Genomic DNA, 20,745 nt, shown 5'->3' with positions numbered 1-20,745 from the left:
TCTCATTTTCTTCTGTAGCTTTTAATACTGCTCTAGTGTTAAATCGAAATTGGTTCGAAGCTCCGCTTTGCCTTTCTTTTGGGGAAATTCAGGTGTCATGTCTTGCCAAATTTTTTCAATGTTAGTTCAAAAATGTTGGAAAAATGAGATAACCACTAAAAACATTGAATGAGTCACCTTCAGTTTAGCACGCAAAATCAGGTACCACAAATAATGTTTCCACGCAAATTTTCTTTGGGCAAAATCAGGTTCCTCGGGAAATCAGGTGCCACAAATAATGAGCGGACTGGGTTAAGTGACATATTATATTGAAGTCCTTTCAGTTGTGATTCGAACAAAAATTTAAAATTTCTATTAAAAAATCTCGGAGTTGAGAAAAATTGGCGGAAAATTTTCGTTTTTTTGAACTTCGACCAGTAAATTGAAGATTACTTGCTAACTTGGTCATTTAGGCTAAAAAAAACGTTTAGCAAACGGAATTAGTTTTGAAAGCTATATTTGGCACTTCCCTCGCAAGAAAAAAATCTATATATTTAAATGCAGGCTTCACTATCTCGCCACGCTTAAGCATTTTCAACTTATTCTTTTTGCATGCTAAACCAAAGAGTTTTTTACGGTAAGCAAAATCGTGTATTGCAATGGTAAGAAATTTGTTTCGATTTCAGTTCAAATTCAGTGAGTATTCAGATGCTGCCAGGGTTTCCCAGTAGTTGCCATTTTGGCCTCCAATTATTATGGCCCAGATCCTTTTAGCGTACGAGAAACGACGATTTTTGTGATTTTTTTCAGAAAAATCAAATTACTATAATTTACTTAACTTGAATTTCCCAACCCTGTAGTTGGCGCTGTCAAAGTAATCTCAAGGATTTCAAATCGTGCCTCCTAATATGACTGAGCAAATCCTTGTTTCTTTTCGAGATATTACGTGTTTTATGATTTCTTTTAATTTTTCAGAAAACTATGGTTTTCATAAGTTCGAAAGAATTGAAATGCTCAGCTTTGTAGTTGGGTGTTCTGAGAGTACTCTCACATGTTTCAAATTAAAAATATTGCGTCCGAATGCGATTACTCAACTCGTAGTTTCCGAGAGGTGAGGTTTGTTATGACTTTTTTATATAAATTAATCAAAGAATTTAGATATCAAAAGTTTTCAATTGAGGGTCTGTCAGGGTATTCTCAGGAGTTGCAAGGTATTTCTCCAAATATGACTGCTCAAATATTTGTAATTTTTGAGATATATGAAGCTTGTGTGATTTTTCTAAAATTTTCAGAAAACTTAAATTGATTTTTTTCAAAAGCGAAATTCGCAATCCTGTAGTTGGGGGCTGTCAGAGTACTCTCAGGGGTTACAAATGTTGACTCCAAATGTGAATACACAACTCTTTGTTGTTTGCTACATTGACGTTTTGTTTGATTTTTAAAAAGTTTTTCAGAAAACTTCAATTTCTTCTTTTTTTCTCTTCAAAATTTGAAATTCTTCACCTAGTAGTTGGGGGCTGTCAAAATATTCACAGGGGTTTTCACTGCTCAAATCTCGTAATTTTGACATATGACGGAAAACTCTAAATTTGAAGTTTCTCAAAATTTGAAATTCGCAACGCTGTAGTTCGGTACTGAAAGATAACTCTCGGCAGTTGCAAATCTTGCGTCCAAATGCGACTGATATATATTTTTTTCGTTTTTGAGATGTGACGTTTGTTAATTCATTTTATAATTTTTCAAAGAACATAGATACAAAAAACTTCACAAAATTTTAATTCGAAAACTTAAATAAAAGTTTGAATTAAAAAAAACTTGAATAAAAAATTTTACAAAATTTGAAATTACCAACCCTATAATTGGGTACTGTCAGAGTACACTCATAGCATGCAGATCTCCTTTCCATTGTATGCGTTTTTTTAATGAGTTGTTAAAAAGTGTTACACGGAGGTGCTTTACATGCTAGTATTGTTTACAAAAAATAGAAAAATTATGCCTTATTTGCCAACGTTTCACGCGTGTATATAGTATAGTTATCATCACACGACGTACAAAAACGACGCTAATTTGAAGAACTGAATAATTTGAAGTTTTATTTTTAGCTCTGGTCCGAACATTGTGCTTCTTGCACAGCAACCGGCTATCCTTGTTTTTTTTTCCGTTTGATAGTTTTAAAATTTTGCTTAATACTGCGCGTTCGGATCATTTAATTTTTCCGGATCTCTGGTCTTGTGCCCAATTATTGTCTACTCAGTTACCGCATCATAAACTTTCTTTTGATGCTAATTTTCTTTTGACAATTGATTCTGTTTTAATAAGTAGAATGCTTTCCGTATTAGAGAGTTGTATCAAAAAAATTTAAAAAAAAAGTTTAATGAGTTTGAAAAATTGCAACAGTTTTAGTACCTAGAATTATTTTAAAGTGTTTCTCTGCATTCAGTTGCTTCAATCTGTTCAACGAGTTTTCATGAACGAGCTTTTAATGTGCCGCACGGTGTTTTTATTGCACGGAACTGCTAGATGGGGTCCAGTGAGTTTCATGTCATTTCAGTGATGATACGGATTCCAAAACCGGATCAACCGTAAAATATCCCCGCTCCCCAAAATGATATCGATGAGAAGAAAATTATATCACCTTTCAAGATTAAATTATCGGAAAATAGATAAAATGTCGATTCAACTGATTTTGTAGCCTATCAAGAATTGTATGAAGAATTGCAAAATGGTTATATTTTGTGCGCTAATGTGAATTGTATTTTTTCTTTTCTAAAGAATTAAATTTCAGAATTAATACATGATTGGGGAGGGCATTCTACGGTAGGTCACTTAAGGGGGGGGGGGGGGCGAGAGATTGCGCGTTTGATCCCCAAAACCGAAAAGGATATCAGTATCCAGAAAAAGCTGCATTTTTCCAATTGATGATAGAGGGGTATATGCTTAGCGCGACCTTTCATTCAAAACGCGCTCGGACCATTGAGAATAGGAGACAACTGAGAAATGGCAAACCAAACAGCGACTGGGTATTAAATGATTGAATAAACTTGACTGTCTTCAGCAAATAGCATCAGTTTTGACTAGAATCATTGGATGAAAGAAAATCCTTGTTTGATTTAAAAGGACGGTCATTTAGGATACAAGACTCTTCAAAGATTTGCGAATTAAGTTGGTTTTTGTTTTATAGTCCACGCAGATGTTCATGTTTTCTTGGTTTCAGGTTAGAAAATGCCCTCGAAATGCCAATTTTGGCTGTTTATTCTGGATTTCTGTATTTAATTATTGCTCTTCGGGTACTTATTAAGACGCCATGTGAAATTCTTTTTTAATTTCGCTAGAAATTTAAATAAATATGTTTTATACCAGTGCTGGACAATGCATCTTTGAAATCATTATCATTACGAAATCAAATGTGCAAGCTGTGAAAACTAATATTTACTAGTGTTTAGATTTAGAGTCCACTCGTTTATTGGCGCAAAGTTGAACTGGTATTTCAAGTTTATTCCTGTTTGGTGATTATTTCTCTCGATCTTAAATTGAAGTACAAAAATTGAATAAATCGTGCGATTAATTGTTCATAACACTTTGTTTGCTGTGCCTCGCTATGGCCAAATACGTTCAGCATGACGAGGACAATTCAGATGCAGTTGATAGCACTGACTCCTCAATTTTGGACCCTGACATGAAAACGGAATCTCCATTTGACACAACAGAAGCGGACTCTGAGAATCTTCTCACTCCGAGCGTCTCAGACGAGCGAACAGGTCTGTTCAGAGGGACGAAAAGCTACAAGAGAAGATGGTACATTTTAGCGTTGTGGTGTGCAGTCGGCTTCGCGAACTTCGAAATTTGGAACACCTGGGGTCCAATTCAGAACACGGCCAAGTACACTTTCAACTGGCAAACGAGCCAAATTTCTCTTCTGGTCAATCTAGGACTCTTCACACTTATTTTGTTTCCGCCCGTCTTTGTGCTAATCATAGACAGGTACGGACTGCGTGTGGCGCAACTGATAATATTAAAAATATTGCGTCCGAATGCGATTACTCAACTCGTAGTTTCCGAGAGGTGAGGTTTGTTATGACTTTTTTATATAAATTAATCAAAGAATTTAGATATCAAAAGTTTTCAATTGAGGGTCTGTCAGGGTATTCTCAGGAGTTGCAAGGTATTTCTCCAAATATGACTGCTCAAATATTTGTAATTTTTGAGATATATGAAGCTTGTGTGATTTTTCTAAAATTTTCAGAAAACTTAAATTTGATTTTTTTTCAAAAGCGAAATTCGCAATCCTGTAGTTGGGGGCTGTCAGAGTACTCTCAGGGGTTACAAATCTTGACTCCAAATGTGAATACACAACTCTTTGTTGTTTGCTACATTGACGTTTTGTTTGATTTTTTAAAAAGTTTTTCAGAAAACTTCAATTTCTTCTTTTTTTCTCTTCAAAATTTGAAATTCTTAACCTAGTAGTTGGGGGCTGTCAAAATATTCACAGGGGTTTTCACTGCTCAAATCTCGTAATTTTGACATATGACGGAAAACTCTAAATTTGAAGTTTCTCAAAATTTGAAATTCGCAACGCTGTAGTTCGGTACTGAAAGATAACTCTCGGCAGTTGCAAATCTTGCGTCCAAATGCGACTGATATATATATTTTTTTAAGTTTTTGAGATGTGACGTTTGTTAATTCATTTTATAATTTTTCAAAGAACATAGATACAAAAAACTTCACAAAATTTTAATTCGAAAACTTAAATAAAAGTTTGAATTAAAAAAAACTTGAATAAAAAATTTTACAAAATTTGAAATTACCAACCCTATAATTGGGTACTGTCAGAGTACACTCATAGCATGCAGATCTCCTTTCCATTGTATGCGTTTTTTTAATGAGTTGTTAAAAAGTGTTACACGGAGGTGCTTTACATGCTAGTATTGTTTACAAAAAATAGAAAAATTATGCCTTATTTGCCAACGTTTCACGCGTGTATATAGTATAGTTATCATCACACGACGTACAAAAACGACGCTAATTTGAAGAACTGAATAATTTGAAGTTTTATTTTTAGCTCTGGTCCGAACATTGTGCTTCTTGCACAGCAACCGGCTATCCTTGTTTTTTTTTCCGTTTGATAGTTTTAAAATTTTGCTTAATACTGCGCGTTCGGATCATTTAATTTTTCCGGATCTCTGGTCTTGTGCCCAATTATTGTCTACTCAGTTACCGCATCATAAACTTTCTTTTGATGCTAATTTTCTTTTGACAATTGATTCTGTTTTAATAAGTAGAATGCTTTCCGTATTAGAGAGTTGTATCAAAAAAATTTAAAAAAAAAGTTTAATGAGTTTGAAAAATTGCAACAGTTTTAGTACCTAGAATTATTTTAAAGTGTTTCTCTGCATTCAGTTGCTTCAATCTGTTCAACGAGTTTTCATGAACGAGCTTTTAATGTGCCGCACGGTGTTTTTATTGCACGGAACTGCTAGATGGGGTCCAGTGAGTTTCATGTCATTTCAGTGATGATACGGATTCCAAAACCGGATCAACCGTAAAATATCCCCGCTCCCCAAAATGATATCGATGAGAAGAAAATTATATCACCTTTCAAGATTAAATTATCGGAAAATAGATAAAATGTCGATTCAACTGATTTTGTAGCCTATCAAGAATTGTATGAAGAATTGCAAAATGGTTATATTTTGTGCGCTAATGTGAATTGTATTTTTTCTTTTCTAAAGAATTAAATTTCAGAATTAATACATGATTGGGGAGGGCATTCTACGGTAGGTCACTTAAGGGGGGGGGGGGGGGGGCGAGAGATTGCGCGTTTGATCCCCAAAACCGAAAAGGATATCAGTATCCAGAAAAAGCTGCATTTTTCCAATTGATGATAGAGGGGTATATGCTTAGCGCGACCTTTCATTCAAAACGCGCTCGGACCATTGAGAATAGGAGACAACTGAGAAATGGCAAACCAAACAGCGACTGGGTATTAAATGATTGAATAAACTTGACTGTCTTCAGCAAATAGCATCAGTTTTGACTAGAATCATTGGATGAAAGAAAATCCTTGTTTGATTTAAAAGGACGGTCATTTAGGATACAAGACTCTTCAAAGATTTGCGAATTAAGTTGGTTTTTGTTTTATAGTCCACGCAGATGTTCATGTTTTCTTGGTTTCAGGTTAGAAAATGCCCTCGAAATGCCAATTTTGGCTGTTTATTCTGGATTTCTGTATTTAATTATTGCTCTTCGGGTACTTATTAAGACGCCATGTGAAATTCTTTTTTAATTTCGCTAGAAATTTAAATAAATATGTTTTATACCAGTGCTGGACAATGCATCTTTGAAATCATTATCATTACGAAATCAAATGTGCAAGCTGTGAAAACTAATATTTACTAGTGTTTAGATTTAGAGTCCACTCGTTTATTGGCGCAAAGTTGAACTGGTATTTCAAGTTTATTCCTGTTTGGTGATTATTTCTCTCGATCTTAAATTGAAGTACAAAAATTGAATAAATCGTGCGATTAATTGTTCATAACACTTTGTTTGCTGTGCCTCGCTATGGCCAAATACGTTCAGCATGACGAGGACAATTCAGATGCAGTTGATAGCACTGACTCCTCAATTTTGGACCCTGACATGAAAACGGAATCTCCATTTGACACAACAGAAGCGGACTCTGAGAATCTTCTCACTCCGAGCGTCTCAGACGAGCGAACAGGTCTGTTCAGAGGGACGAAAAGCTACAAGAGAAGATGGTACATTTTAGCGTTGTGGTGTGCAGTCGGCTTCGCGAACTTCGAAATTTGGAACACCTGGGGTCCAATTCAGAACACGGCCAAGTACACTTTCAACTGGCAAACGAGCCAAATTTCTCTTCTGGTCAATCTAGGACTCTTCACACTTATTTTGTTTCCGCCCGTCTTTGTGCTAATCATAGACAGGTACGGACTGCGTGTGGCGCAACTGATAATATTAAAAATATTGCGTCCGAATGCGATTACTCAACTCGTAGTTTCCGAGAGGTGAGGTTTGTTATGACTTTTTTATATAAATTAATCAAAGAATTTAGATATCAAAAGTTTTCAATTGAGGGTCTGTCAGGGTATTCTCAGGAGTTGCAAGGTATTTCTCCAAATATGACTGCTCAAATATTTGTAATTTTTGAGATATATGAAGCTTGTGTGATTTTTCTAAAATTTTCAGAAAACTTAAATTTGATTTTTTTTCAAAAGCGAAATTCGCAATCCTGTAGTTGGGGGCTGTCAGAGTACTCTCAGGGGTTACAAATCTTGACTCCAAATGTGAATACACAACTCTTTGTTGTTTGCTACATTGACGTTTTGTTTGATTTTTTAAAAAGTTTTTCAGAAAACTTCAATTTCTTCTTTTTTTCTCTTCAAAATTTGAAATTCTTAACCTAGTAGTTGGGGGCTGTCAAAATATTCACAGGGGTTTTCACTGCTCAAATCTCGTAATTTTGACATATGACGGAAAACTCTAAATTTGAAGTTTCTCAAAATTTGAAATTCGCAACGCTGTAGTTCGGTACTGAAAGATAACTCTCGGCAGTTGCAAATCTTGCGTCCAAATGCGACTGATATATATATTTTTTTAAGTTTTTGAGATGTGACGTTTGTTAATTCATTTTATAATTTTTCAAAGAACATAGATACAAAAAACTTCACAAAATTTTAATTCGAAAACTTAAATAAAAGTTTGAATTAAAAAAAACTTGAATAAAAAATTTTACAAAATTTGAAATTACCAACCCTATAATTGGGTACTGTCAGAGTACACTCATAGCATGCAGATCTCCTTTCCATTGTATGCGTTTTTTTAATGAGTTGTTAAAAAGTGTTACACGGAGGTGCTTTACATGCTAGTATTGTTTACAAAAAATAGAAAAATTATGCCTTATTTGCCAACGTTTCACGCGTGTATATAGTATAGTTATCATCACACGACGTACAAAAACGACGCTAATTTGAAGAACTGAATAATTTGAAGTTTTATTTTTAGCTCTGGTCCGAACATTGTGCTTCTTGCACAGCAACCGGCTATCCTTGTTTTTTTTTCCGTTTGATAGTTTTAAAATTTTGCTTAATACTGCGCGTTCGGATCATTTAATTTTTCCGGATCTCTGGTCTTGTGCCCAATTATTGTCTACTCAGTTACCGCATCATAAACTTTCTTTTGATGCTAATTTTCTTTTGACAATTGATTCTGTTTTAATAAGTAGAATGCTTTCCGTATTAGAGAGTTGTATCAAAAAAATTTAAAAAAAAAGTTTAATGAGTTTGAAAAATTGCAACAGTTTTAGTACCTAGAATTATTTTAAAGTGTTTCTCTGCATTCAGTTGCTTCAATCTGTTCAACGAGTTTTCATGAACGAGCTTTTAATGTGCCGCACGGTGTTTTTATTGCACGGAACTGCTAGATGGGGTCCAGTGAGTTTCATGTCATTTCAGTGATGATACGGATTCCAAAACCGGATCAACCGTAAAATATCCCCGCTCCCCAAAATGATATCGATGAGAAGAAAATTATATCACCTTTCAAGATTAAATTATCGGAAAATAGATAAAATGTCGATTCAACTGATTTTGTAGCCTATCAAGAATTGTATGAAGAATTGCAAAATGGTTATATTTTGTGCGCTAATGTGAATTGTATTTTTTCTTCTCTAAAGAATTAAATTTCAGAATTAATACATGATTGGGGAGGGCATTCTACGGTAGGTCACTTAAGGGGGGGGGCGAGAGATTGCGCGTTTGATCCCCAAAACCGAAAAGGAAATCAGTATCCAGAAAAAGCTGCATTTTTCCAATTGATGATAGAGGGGTATATGCTTAGCGCGACCTTTCATTCAAAACGCGCTCGGACCATTGAGAATAGGAGACAACTGAGAAATGGCAAACCAAACAGCGACTGGGTATTAAATGATTGAATAAACTTGACTGTCTTCAGCAAATAGCATCAGTTTTGACTAGAATCATTGGATGAAAGAAAATCCTTGTTTGATTTAAAAGGACGGTCATTTAGGATACAAGACTCTTCAAAGATTTGCGAATTAAGTTGGTTTTTGTTTTATAGTCCACGCAGATGTTCATGTTTTCTTGGTTTCAGGTTAGAAAATGCCCTCGAAATGCCAATTTTGGCTGTTTATTCTGGATTTCTGTATTTAATTATTGCTCTTCGGGTACTTATTAAGACGCCATGTGAAATTCTTTTTTAATTTCGCTAGAAATTTAAATAAATATGTTTTATACCAGTGCTGGACAATGCATCTTTGAAATCATTATCATTACGAAATCAAATGTGCAAGCTGTGAAAACTAATATTTACTAGTGTTTAGATTTAGAGTCCACTCGTTTATTGGCGCAAAGTTGAACTGGTATTTCAAGTTTATTCCTGTTTGGTGATTATTTCTCTCGATCTTAAATTGAAGTACAAAAATTGAATAAATCGTGCGATTAATTGTTCATAACACTTTGTTTGCTGTGCCTCGCTATGGCCAAATACGTTCAGCATGACGAGGACAATTCAGATGCAGTTGATAGCACTGACTCCTCAATTTTGGACCCTGACATGAAAACGGAATCTCCATTTGACACAACAGAAGCGGACTCTGAGATTCTTCTCACTCCGAGCGTCTCAGACGAGCGAACAGGTCTGTTCAAAGGGACGAAAAGCTACAAGAGAAGATGGTACATTTTAGCGTTGTGGTGTGCAGTCGGCTTCGCGAACTTCGAAATTTGGAACACCTGGGGTCCAATTCAGAACACGGCCAAGTACACTTTCAACTGGAAAACGAGCCAAATTTCTCTTCTGGTCAATCTAGGACTCTTCACACTTATTTTGTTTCCGCCCGTCTTTGTGCTAATCATAGACAGGTACGGACTGCGTGTGGCGCAACTGATAACAGCCGGAAGCATAGCGGCCGGTGCATCCATAAGGCTGATTATTCCAGACAACTCGATAGGTATCTGTATCATCCAGGACCTGGGGGAGTTCCTCAACGGGATCGGAGGAGTGCTCCCCATGGCCGCATCGACGATGCTATCTCTCAAATGGTAAGAATTGTTTGGCTAGATAGGTTTCTACTCACTGTATTTTGAACTGGAGCAAGCTTTTTTATAGCAATTCAAGTATGTTCTTCATAAGAGCAAGATAATTCAGCGTGAAATGCTCAACAGATGTAAAATCGTAAATTGCACAAAATATTTGTACTACAGAGTAGGATTTTTGGCCAATTTTCATGCCTAGAAAGTAGTTGGTATCATATTACAGCCCTTTAAATCGTAATCTGGATTCCAAAAAAAAATCAAAGAAGGTCAAAAAGAAATCATAGAAGTGTCACAGCGGTGTTGGTGTGATACTTTTCGTTTTTTATTAAGACAAAATTTGACGAAAGACTGCCAATTTATTTCTGCTACAGGTTTGAAGCTATTTAGGCTATTTTTATATTCTACCTGTGTTATTTTTGATCCAATTCAGTTGCCCTTTAATTTTTTGTCTAGCAAAAAGCAGGGGCATTGCAACCGGCCACTTGACTTTTTCCATAAAAAATTTCACAGGATGTCTGAAGGTGCTGGGAAAAAAAACTTTGTTATCTATTTTTGGTGGGGGTGGGGGGGGGGGTTTCAATGTTTTAGTTGAGATGAAAACTAATTTTGTAAACTTTTTTTTAGCTCAATGGGTGTCTGCTCAAGTAATGTCGGCTTTGTTACCGCTTTGCAAGTTCTCTTTTTATACTTATGTAACGTTTAACTGTCTTTCTTGGCATGTTTTTCGCAAAATGAATTTGATCCAAAGAGATTCAAAACAAACATATCGAACGGTTTTCGTCTTATTTTCTGTCGGCCATGTTTGTTTTGTATCACAGGTGGCGTGTATTGAAGAATAATTTTTTATAAACCCTTTTTTGAATTTCTTCTCGTGAAAATTGTGCTCGGAACATTCTTGGCCACTGTTCTTGCATGGCAGCCTGTCATCCTTGTCTGTAATTGTTTTAGTTTTTTTGTTTCAAACTTAGGTTCCCTGAAGGAGAAAGAAGAACAGCTACTGCATTTTCTACTGGGACCCAACAGATAGGACTAGCTCTTTCATTCCTCATTGGACCCCTGCTAGTGGATGACTTGAAGCCCGTAGATATGGCAAACTCAAGCACAGATCCTAACGATACTTCGACAGTAGAACCAGGACCAACTAAGGAGGAAATGCAGGGTCAAATCTGGCACTACATTTTGTATCAGTCAATATACGCAGTTGTGCTGTTCGTGCTAGTCGTTGTGTACTTTCCCCGATCGCCTCCCAAACCACCCTCGGAAGTTTCGTTCAGCAAACGAGAAGACTTGTTGCCGAGTGTGGGGAAGATAGTGAAAAAGCCTAAATTCTGGTGTTTAGCGTTTGTGTATGGTCTTTTCAGTGGGGTTTTTAACTCATATCTGTCTATTTTGGACGTGGACTTGCAACCCAAAGGGTTCAGTCAAGTTCTAGCAGGCTGGATTGGTTCCACAACGACGTTGGCAGGTGCAATCGGAGGCGTTATTTTCGCCAACTTAGCCGATAGACTAAGAAGACATAACCCAGTTAAGAAACTGTTGCTGATGCTGTTATGTGTCGGCTTTGGCTCATTCCTACTTTTTGTGCTATCAGTGAAAGCATTTAGTCTTTCTCTCGCAGCTAACAAAGCTGTAGTATTTGTAACTGTGGTAGTTACAGGTATATGTTCCGCAAGTAGTGTGCCATTAGTGTTCGAAATGGGATCAGACATTTTGTTTCCGATATCAGAGGAACTGATCGGGTCAATGCTGGTGCTGGTTCAGAATGTTTTCGGAAGTCTCATCTTAGCTGCCATGTCCATACCTCAACTAGGTGAGTCAACTACCCAATCAAATTTTTACAGCGAGATGTTTTGATTAGTTTTTCTTTTTTAACTAGGTTTTAAAGGTTCCAGGTAAGGTATCATTTAAAGGATTAAAGTGCTTGAATACCTTTGAAAAAACCTCGATTTGAGTTGAAACTCTTGAAACAAAAACAGGACAGTCCTTTTTTTACTCGATAATTTCACTTGCTTAGAGCAAGTGTACTTGTGATTGGGAACTAGGTTTTTTCCCGTTCCTACAAATCTGTAAGAAATTAACCTTGCTTTATTATAAAACCTCAGAAACTTTCAAGGTCTGCCTATTATCCTATTTAATTAACTAGTAAATTGGGTGCCTTGGAAGCCTAAGATCGGATTCGAGTTCAGGCTGAACGTTTTTTTTAAAATTACTATGAAAATTTTAATTTTTTAGTAAAGTTACTGTTTTATTTACTTTAGCGATCAGCGTAGTGTATTAGTACGAACCTTTTTTTCTAGCCTACTTCGCAAATAGAAGTGTTCACTTAATTGCTACAATCACGATCTGTAGCATTGGAAATTTCATCGCATCTGTTTTCTGCCTTATTTGTGGCAAGTGTTTGTTTGTGATTAATTAAGCGTCCGTTTCTGAGTGGTTAGTGCCTGAGACTCATATTCTCTAGGTCTCAAATAGAATCCCAGACAGCCGAGTTTTACTAATTCGAGGTTTATTTCTACTTTTTCTTATTGCACTTTGTAGAGCTGCTTTTTGTGTTCTTGCTAGTGTTTGCGAAGCGAAGCTTCGCCTTTGTGTGATGATTACTATTGAGAGTTGATGAAACAGCGAAAGTGTAAAGGTCACGAAAAATGTGATCCACTTCTAATTTCGAAATAGGATTTTCTTTGTCATATTTCGCAGCGAAATAAAAAAAATTATCTATTGATCCAGTTTTCTGAAAATGGGTTTAGTTTTTCAGAACAATATCAATACTAACTTTTTATAGAAATTCAAAGCTTTGAGGTCATCTATTTTTTTTTGCCGAAAGTTGAGATTTTTTAAAATAAACATTTAAGTGTTTTTGTCTGTTCTCTTGCTTTCGTTGACTAATTGTCTCTTGGTTATGTTTTTTGTTAAATTTTTGGTCTTTAGTGGTTTCGGCAAATTTTATGCCGACTCAGTTGCCTCATAATAGGCCGTTTAAAGAGCAGAAACATATGTTATTGCGTTTTGTGCTTTATGGAGGTAGCAACTTGAAATGTCAAGATGTTTCATAAATCAAATTTTCGAGGAATTTGTTTTGTTTCAACGAGCTTGGTAAATCTTGTTTCCGTGCTAATTTAATGCTGTTGATTACGTGTTTCACTTGTTTTCCTCAAAAGTCTTTCGCGACATACGTTTGTAGATAAAATTTTTTCAACCAGTTTTTCAGCATCAAAAATCCTTTTACTTTTTGTTCCATGTTTGTATTTTTATGCAAGAAACTTGCCAATTACATATATGCGTAGCTGTGTGTTAGTAAGATTGTAGGACCGTAGTTCAGACTATTATATAGATCGTGATGATTTTTTTGCTTCTGTTTTTTCAGGAAAAGACTTAAAAATTGCACAGGCCCAAGTTTACTTTTTCGCGGTTTGACTTTTGATTTCTTTCTAAGTTCAGATCATTTTTTTCAGAAGGAAGGCAGACTCTATTATTGAACAGTGAAATTGTAAGGGTCACGAAAAGTGTGATCGATTTCTTGTTTGGAAACTGACATTAATTTTCAGATTTTTTTAGCGAAATAAGAGCCTTAACTTTTTGATCCAGTTTTCTCAAACTGGCCTAATTTTCAAAAAAGGGCCTATCACAATTTTTGCTAGAAATTCAAAGCGTTTTAAGGCCATCTATTTTTTATTTGAAATTCGAAAGTTGTTTTCAAAAAAAAACAAGTGTCTTTTTTTCTGTTTACTTGCGTTCATTGACTCTTTTTCAACTGTTTGTTGGCTGTGGTTCTGCGATCCCTTCTTTACCATTACTAGTGGAATCACAAATTATGAAATTTCATTGCAAATTTTTTGCGTCTTAATTTTCTGCGTTGCAGCTATATGGATACCTGGCGCGTATCATTGCGCTCGTAATAGCAAGCGATTAACAACTAGTTTAACAAAATTATTGAATCAATTACTTCCTTGAAGTAAAATCATTGAATCATGTACACAAAATCATTGAATCATAAGAGCTGAGTAAATGATTCAAAAATTTTGTTGAACTAGTTGGTGAACCGAAAAAAGTCTGATTATCAAATATTCCTTTTTTATTTAGTTTATCCAGTTCGTGGTGGCAGTTTGGCCCATTTAGGGTGAAGGTGCAGGACAAAAGTCCAGGATTCTAATCCGACTAAGACCTATTTTTTGCAGATAACAAATTTACCGCTGGACAAAAAAAAATGTTTAACTGACTATTGTTTATCTGCTTAATTTTGTAGGCTCAGGCGCCATTGCTTGGGAACTAGGTTTTTTCCTGGTCCTACAAATCTGTAAGAAATTAACCTTGCTTTATTACGAAACCTCAGTAATTTTCAAGGTCTGCCTGTTATTCTATTTAGTCTCGAAAAATGATAACGCTTGAGCTCACCATAAATTTTTATAGAAATTCAAAGCGTTTTAAGGCCATCTATTTTAACTTTGAAATTCGAAAGTTATGTTTTTTCAAAAAAAAACAAGTGTCTTTTTTTCTGTTAACTTCCGTTCATTGACTCTTTTTCAACTGTTTGTTGGCTGTGGTTCTGCGATCCCTTCTTTACCATTACTAGTGGAATCACAAATTATGAAATTTCATTGCAAATTTTTTGCGTCTTAACTTTATGCGTTGCAGCTATATGGATACCTGGCGCGTATCATTGCGCTCGTAATAGCAAGCGATTAACAACCTGTGTAAAAAAATTATTGAATCAATTACTTCATTGAAGTAAAATTATTGAATCATGTAGACAAAATCATTGAATCATAAGAGCTGAGTAAATGATTCAAAAATTTTGTTGAACTAGTTGTTGACCCGAAAAAAGTCTGATTATCAAATATTCCTTTTTTATTTAGTCATCCAGTTTGTGGTGGCAGTTTGGCCCATTTAGGGTGAAGGTGCAGGACAAAAGTCCAGGATTCTAATCCGGCCAAGACCTATTTTTTGCAGATAACAAATTTACCGCTGGACAAAAAAAAATGTTTAACTGACTATTGTTTATCTGCTTAATTTTGTAGGCTCAGGCGCCATTGCTTGGGAACTAGGTTTTTTCCTGGTCCTACAAATCTCTAAGAAATTAACCTTGCTTTTTTATGAAACCTCAGTAATTTTCAAGGTCTACCTGTTATCCTATTTAGTGTCGAAATAGGATAACGCCTGAGCTTACCATAATTTTTTTTATAGAAATTCAAAGCGTTTTAAGGTCATCTATTTTAACTTTGAAATTCGAAAGTTATGTTTTTTCCAAAAAAAACAAGTGCCTTTTTTTTCTGTTTACTCCGTTCATAGACTCTTTTTCAACTGTTTGTTGGCTATGGTTCTGCGATCCCTTCTTTACCATTACTAGTGTCATCACAATTTATGTAATTTCTTTGCAAATTTTTTGGGTCTTTACCTTCTGCGTTGAAGCTAAATGGATACTTGGCGTTTATCATTGCGCTCGTAATAGCAAGCGTTATCAAATCGGAATTTTTGATAATCGGACTTTTTGGGGTCAACAACCAGTTTAACAAAATTATTGAATCATTTACTTCATTTAAGTAAAATCATTGAATTATTTAGACAAAATCATTGAATTAAAAGAGCTGAGTAAATGATTCAAAATTTTTTTAAAACTAGTTGTTGACCCGAAAAAGTCTGATTATCAAATATTCCTTTTTTATTTAGTATATCCAGTTTGTGGTGGCAGTTTGGCCCATTTAGGTTGAAGGTGCAGGGCAAAAGTCAAGGATTCTAATCTGGCCAAGACCTATTTTTTGCAGATAACAAATTTACCGCTGGACAAAAAAAAATGTTTAACTGACTATTGTTTATCTGCTTAATTTTGTAGGCTCAGGCGCCATTGCTTGGGAACTAGGTTTTTTCCTGGTCCTACAAATCTGTAAGAAATTAACCTTGCTTTATTATGAAACCTCAGTAATTTTCAAGGTCTACCTGTTATCCTATTTAGTCTCGAAATAGGATAACGCCTGAGCTTAGCATACTTTTTTTATAGAAATTCAAAGCGTTTTAAGGCCATCTATTTTAACTTTGAAATTCGAAAGTTATGTTTTTCCATAAAAAAAACAAGTGCCTTTTTTTTCTGTTTACTCCGTGCATAGACTCTTTTTCAACTGTTTGTTGGCTATGGTTCTGCGATCCCTTCTTTACCATTACTAGTGGAATCACAAATTACGAAATTTCTTTGCAAATTTTTTGCGTCCTAATTTTCTGCGTTGCAGCTATATGGATACCTGGCGCGTATCATTGCGCTCGTAATAGCAAGCGATTAACAACTAGTTTAACAAAATTATTGAATCAGTTACTTCCTTGAAGTAAAATCATTGAATCATGTAGACAAAATCATTGAATCATAAGAGCTGAGTAAATGATTCAAAAATTTTGTTGAACTAGTTGGTGAACCGAAAAAAGTCTGATTATCAAATATTCCTTTTTTATTTAGTATATCCAGTTCGTGGTGGCAGTTTGGCCCATTTAGGGTGAAGGTGCAGGACAAAAGTCCAGGATTCTAATCCGACCAAGACCTATTTTTTGCAGATAACAAATTTACCGCTGGACAAAAAAATGTTTAACTAACTATTGTTTATCTGCTTAATTTTGTAGGCTCAGGCGCCATTGCTTGGGAACTAGGTTTTTTCCTGGTCCTACAAATCTGTAAGAAATTAACCTTGCTTTATTATGAAACCTCAGTAATTTTCAAGGTCTGTCTGTTATCCTATTTAGTGTCGAAATAGGATAACGCCTGAGCTTACCATAATTTTTTTATAGAAATTCAAAGCGTTTTAAGGTCATCTATTTTAACTTTGAAATTCGAAAGTTATGTTTTTTCCAAAAAAAAGCAAGTGCCTTTTTTTCTGTTTACTCCGTTCATAGACTCTTTTTCAACTGTTTGTTGGCTATGGTTCTGCGATCCCTTCTTTACCATTACTAGTGTCATCACAATTTATGTAATTTCTTTGCAAATTTTTTGGGTCTTTACTTTCTGCGTTGAAGCTAAATGGATACTTGGCGTTTATCATTGCGCTCGTAATAGCAAGCGTTATCAAATCGGAATTTTTGATAATCGGACTTTTTGGGGTCAACAACCAGTTTAACAAAATTATTGAATCATTTACTTCATTTAAGTAAAATCATTGAATCATTTAGACAAAATCATTGAATTAGAATAGCTGAGTAAATGATTCAAAATTTTTTAAAAACTAGTTGTTGACCCGAAAAAGTCTGATTATCAAATATCCTTTTTTATTTAGTATATCCAGTTTGTGGTGGCAGTTTGGCCCATTTAGGTTGAAGGTGCAGGGCAAAAGTCAAGGATTCTAATCTGGCCAAGACCTATTTTTTTGCAGATAACAAATTATCTGCTGGACAAAAAATGTTTAACTGACTATTGTTTATCTGCTTGTTTTTGTAGGCTCAGGCGCCATTGCTTGGAACAAGGTTTTTTCCTGGTCCTACAAATCTCTAAGAAATTAACCTTGCTTTATTATGAAACCTCAGTAATTTTCAAGGTCTACCTGTTATCCTATTTAGTCTCGAAATAGGATAACGCCTGAGCTTACCATAATTTTTTTATAGAATTTCAAAGCGTTTTAAGGCCATCTATTTTAACTTTGAAATTCGAAAGTTATGTTTTTCCATAAAAAAAACAAGTGCCTTTTTTTTCTGTTTACTCCGTTCATAGACTCTTTTTCAACTGTTTGTTGGCTATGGTTCTGCGATCCCTTCTTTACCATTACTAGTGGCATCACAATTTATGTAATTTCTTTGCAAATTTTTTGGGTCTTTACTTTCTGCGTTGAAGCTAAATGGATACTTGGCGTTTATCATTGCGCTCGTAATAGCAAGCGTTATCAAATCGGAATTTTTGATAATCGGACTTTTTGGGGTCAACAACCAGTTTAACAAAATTATTGAATCATTTACTTCATTTAAGTAAAATCATTGAATCATTTAGACAAATTCATTGAATTAAAAGAGCTGAGTAAATGATTTAAAATTTTTTTAAAACTAGTTGTTGACCCGAAAAAGTCTGATTATCAAATATTCCTTTTTTATTTAGTATATCCAGTTTGTGGTGGCAGTTTGGCCCATTTAGGTTGAAGGTGCAGGGCAAAATTCAAGGATTCTAATCCGGCCAAGACCTATTTTTTTGCAGATAACAAATTATCTGCTGGACAAAAATGTTTAACTGACTATTGTTTATCTGCTTGTTTTTGTAGGCTCAGGCGCCATTGCTTGGGAACAAGGTTTTTTCCTGGTCCTACAAATCTCTAAGAAATTAACCTTGCTTTATTATGAAACCTCAGTAGTTTTCAAGGTCTGCCTGTTATCCTATTTCGTCTCGAAATAGGATAACGCCTGAGCTTACCATTATTTTTTTTATAGAAATTCAAAGCGTTTTAAGGCCATCTATTTTAACTTTGAAATTCGAAAGTTATGTTTTTTCCAAAAAAAACAAGTGCCTTTTTTCTGTTTACTCCGTTCATTGACTCTTTTTCAACTGTTTGTTGGCTATGGTTCTGCGATCCCTTCTTTACCATTACTAGTGGCATCACAATTTATGTAATTTCTATGCAAATTTTTTGCGTCTTAACTTTATGCGTTGCAGCTATATGGATACCTGGCGCGTATCATTGCGCTCGTAATAGCAAGCGATTAACAACCTGTGTAAAAAAATTATTGAATCAATCACTTCATTGAAGTAAAATTATTGAATCATGTAGACAAAATCATTGAATCATAAGAGCTGAGTAAATGATTCAAAAATTTTGTTGAACTAGTTGTTGACCCGAAAAAAGTCTGATTATCAAATATTCCTTTTTTATTTAGTCATCCAGTTTGTGGTGGCAGTTTGGCCCATTTAGGGTGAAGGTGCAGGACAAAAGTCCAGGATTCTAATCCGGCCAAGACCTATTTTTTGCAGATAACAAATTTACCGCTGGACAAAAAAAAAATGTTTAACTGACTATTGTTTATCTGCTTAATTTTGTAGGCTCAGGCGCCATTGCTTGGGAACTAGGTTTTTTCCTGGTCCTACAAATCTGTAAGAAATTAACCTTGCTTTATTACGAAACCTCAGTAATTTTCAAGGTCTGCCTGTTATTCTATTTAGTCTCGAAAAATGATAACGCTTGAGCTCACCATAAATTTTTATAGAAATTCAAAGCGTTTTAAGGCCATCTATTTTAACTTTGAAATTCGAAAGTTATGTTTTTTCAAAAAAAAAACAAGTGTCTTTTTTTCTGTTAACTTCCGTTCATATACTCTTTTTCAACTGTTTGTTGGCTATGGTTCTGCGATCCCTTCTTTACCATTATTAGTGGCATCACATTTTATGTAATTTCTATGCAAATTTTTTGCGTCTTAACTTTCTGCTTTGAAGCTATCTGGATACCATGTTTTTTCGCTTAATTTGATTTTGTCTGGTGAGCTCTAAAAACATCAGGTTTTGAGAATGGCTATATCGTATTTATTCTTGTAATGTTTTGAAGTTTTTCGGAAAATATGAAATATGTTGCTTTTTTCACATTCATTGTTTACTCTCTAATTCTGGCATATATTTTTGTATCGCATGTGCTTTTCAATTTATGCACTGTTATTTAAACCAGAAGTGGAAAAAATTACCGTGTATTAAAATATATTGTTGCACTTGCAATTAGCAACCGTTATCAAATCGGATTCTATACTTTTTCGTGTTAATAACTAGTTTAACAAATTCAGTTGAATCAGGTGGCATGTCTGTTCCGATGGAAGGCCCAGAAACTAATTTTTTGAACATATCTGCTTTTTAAATAACCGTATCGTTCGAATTTTTGTTTTTGCATTCAAAACTGCTCTTCTTTTTTTTCAACTTTCGTTTTCTTCGGCTTAAATGGTTTTGGTTGATAATATATCTGCCCAAAGTTCGTCGCTTGACGGGCTAAATTTTTTAAATTGCATTTGTGCTCTTGAATGGGGGGTGTGAAAAACAGAAGATTTGTTATGGTTCAAAAGCTTTAACAGCAAATTTTTTGGGCCATTTGTTGTCTTCTCATGCGATGTCTGCTCAGTTACTCTTATTAATGTTGTTTTTCAATACTTATCATATCACAAAAATAAAGTGACCAAATGTTCTGTTTTGTGTTCAATGGCCGGTAAATATTGTGCAAGACATCAATGCATATACGAGCAGTCTGTTTAATTTGATGTTTTACATAGGAGATGCGTGGCTAGACTACGCAGTGCTATCTGGAGTCCTCCTCGCCATTCCACTGGTGTTAGTTGTAGACGACACGAACGAGAGAGGGAAGATGAGCGAAACAGTTCGCAGACAGTCGGGGCGATCCATAGTTAACTCAAGAGGAGGAACTAGAAACGACTATTCTGACAACGACACATCAGACGACAATCTAATTATTATGTCTCATTGAAATAGCGCTGCAAATTATGTGATGTAATGTAGTTGAAATTAGAATTGCTAATTATACACTTTCGACCTTCATTTTTTTGATTCATTCTTATTTGAAAAATAGTCATCGCATTTGAAGGAAATTTCTATGACTAACATTGATCGCCGTTTCCTGTGCAGTTGAGATAAAGGAGGTCAACCTTCGTTCGGTTCGTTCTTCTGGTTCTAGTTAAGTCCGAAATCGAAAAAATTGTTATTATTGTAACACTTTTGATCCCCTACGAATTTCATTTGGGGTAGCCTAAATAGAGGAAA

At 35.0% G+C, this 20,745-nt stretch overlaps 1 protein-coding gene across 1 annotated transcript; it reads left to right on the top strand.

Annotated features, from left to right (window-relative positions):
• The first annotated feature begins 9,046 nt into the window (after positions 1-9,046).
• LOC134857134 (solute carrier family 49 member 4 homolog) lies at positions 9,047-20,523 on the top strand. The gene is made up of 3 exons (XM_063873507.1): positions 9,047-10,052; positions 11,015-11,856; positions 20,241-20,523. Exons 1-3 carry the CDS (start codon positions 9,490-9,492, stop codon positions 20,450-20,452), a joined length of 1,617 nt encoding a protein of 538 aa, XP_063729577.1. The 5' UTR covers positions 9,047-9,489; the 3' UTR covers positions 20,453-20,523.
• Positions 20,524-20,745: the final 222 nt, after the last annotated feature.

This window comes from Symsagittifera roscoffensis, chromosome 1 (genome assembly GCF_963678635.1).
Source record: "Symsagittifera roscoffensis chromosome 1, txSymRosc1.1, whole genome shotgun sequence".
NCBI classification, from domain to species: domain Eukaryota; kingdom Metazoa; phylum Xenacoelomorpha; order Acoela; family Convolutidae; genus Symsagittifera; species Symsagittifera roscoffensis.
The sequence above is the reverse complement of the archived record's forward strand: the minus strand, read 5'-3'. Positions and strand labels throughout refer to the sequence as shown.

Bases quoted from the DNA above. Each gene is read 5' to 3' on its own strand.
- LOC134857134 (XM_063873507.1), top strand. From the start codon at position 9,490: ATGGCCAAATACGTTCAGCATGACGAGGACAATTCAGATGCAGTTGAT. The intron at 10,053-11,014 runs GTAAGAATTGTT...TTTCAAACTTAG, and splicing joins ACGATGCTATCTCTCAAATG to GTTCCCTGAAGGAGAAAGAA. The intron at 11,857-20,240 runs GTGAGTCAACTA...TGTTTTACATAG, and splicing joins CATGTCCATACCTCAACTAG to GAGATGCGTGGCTAGACTAC.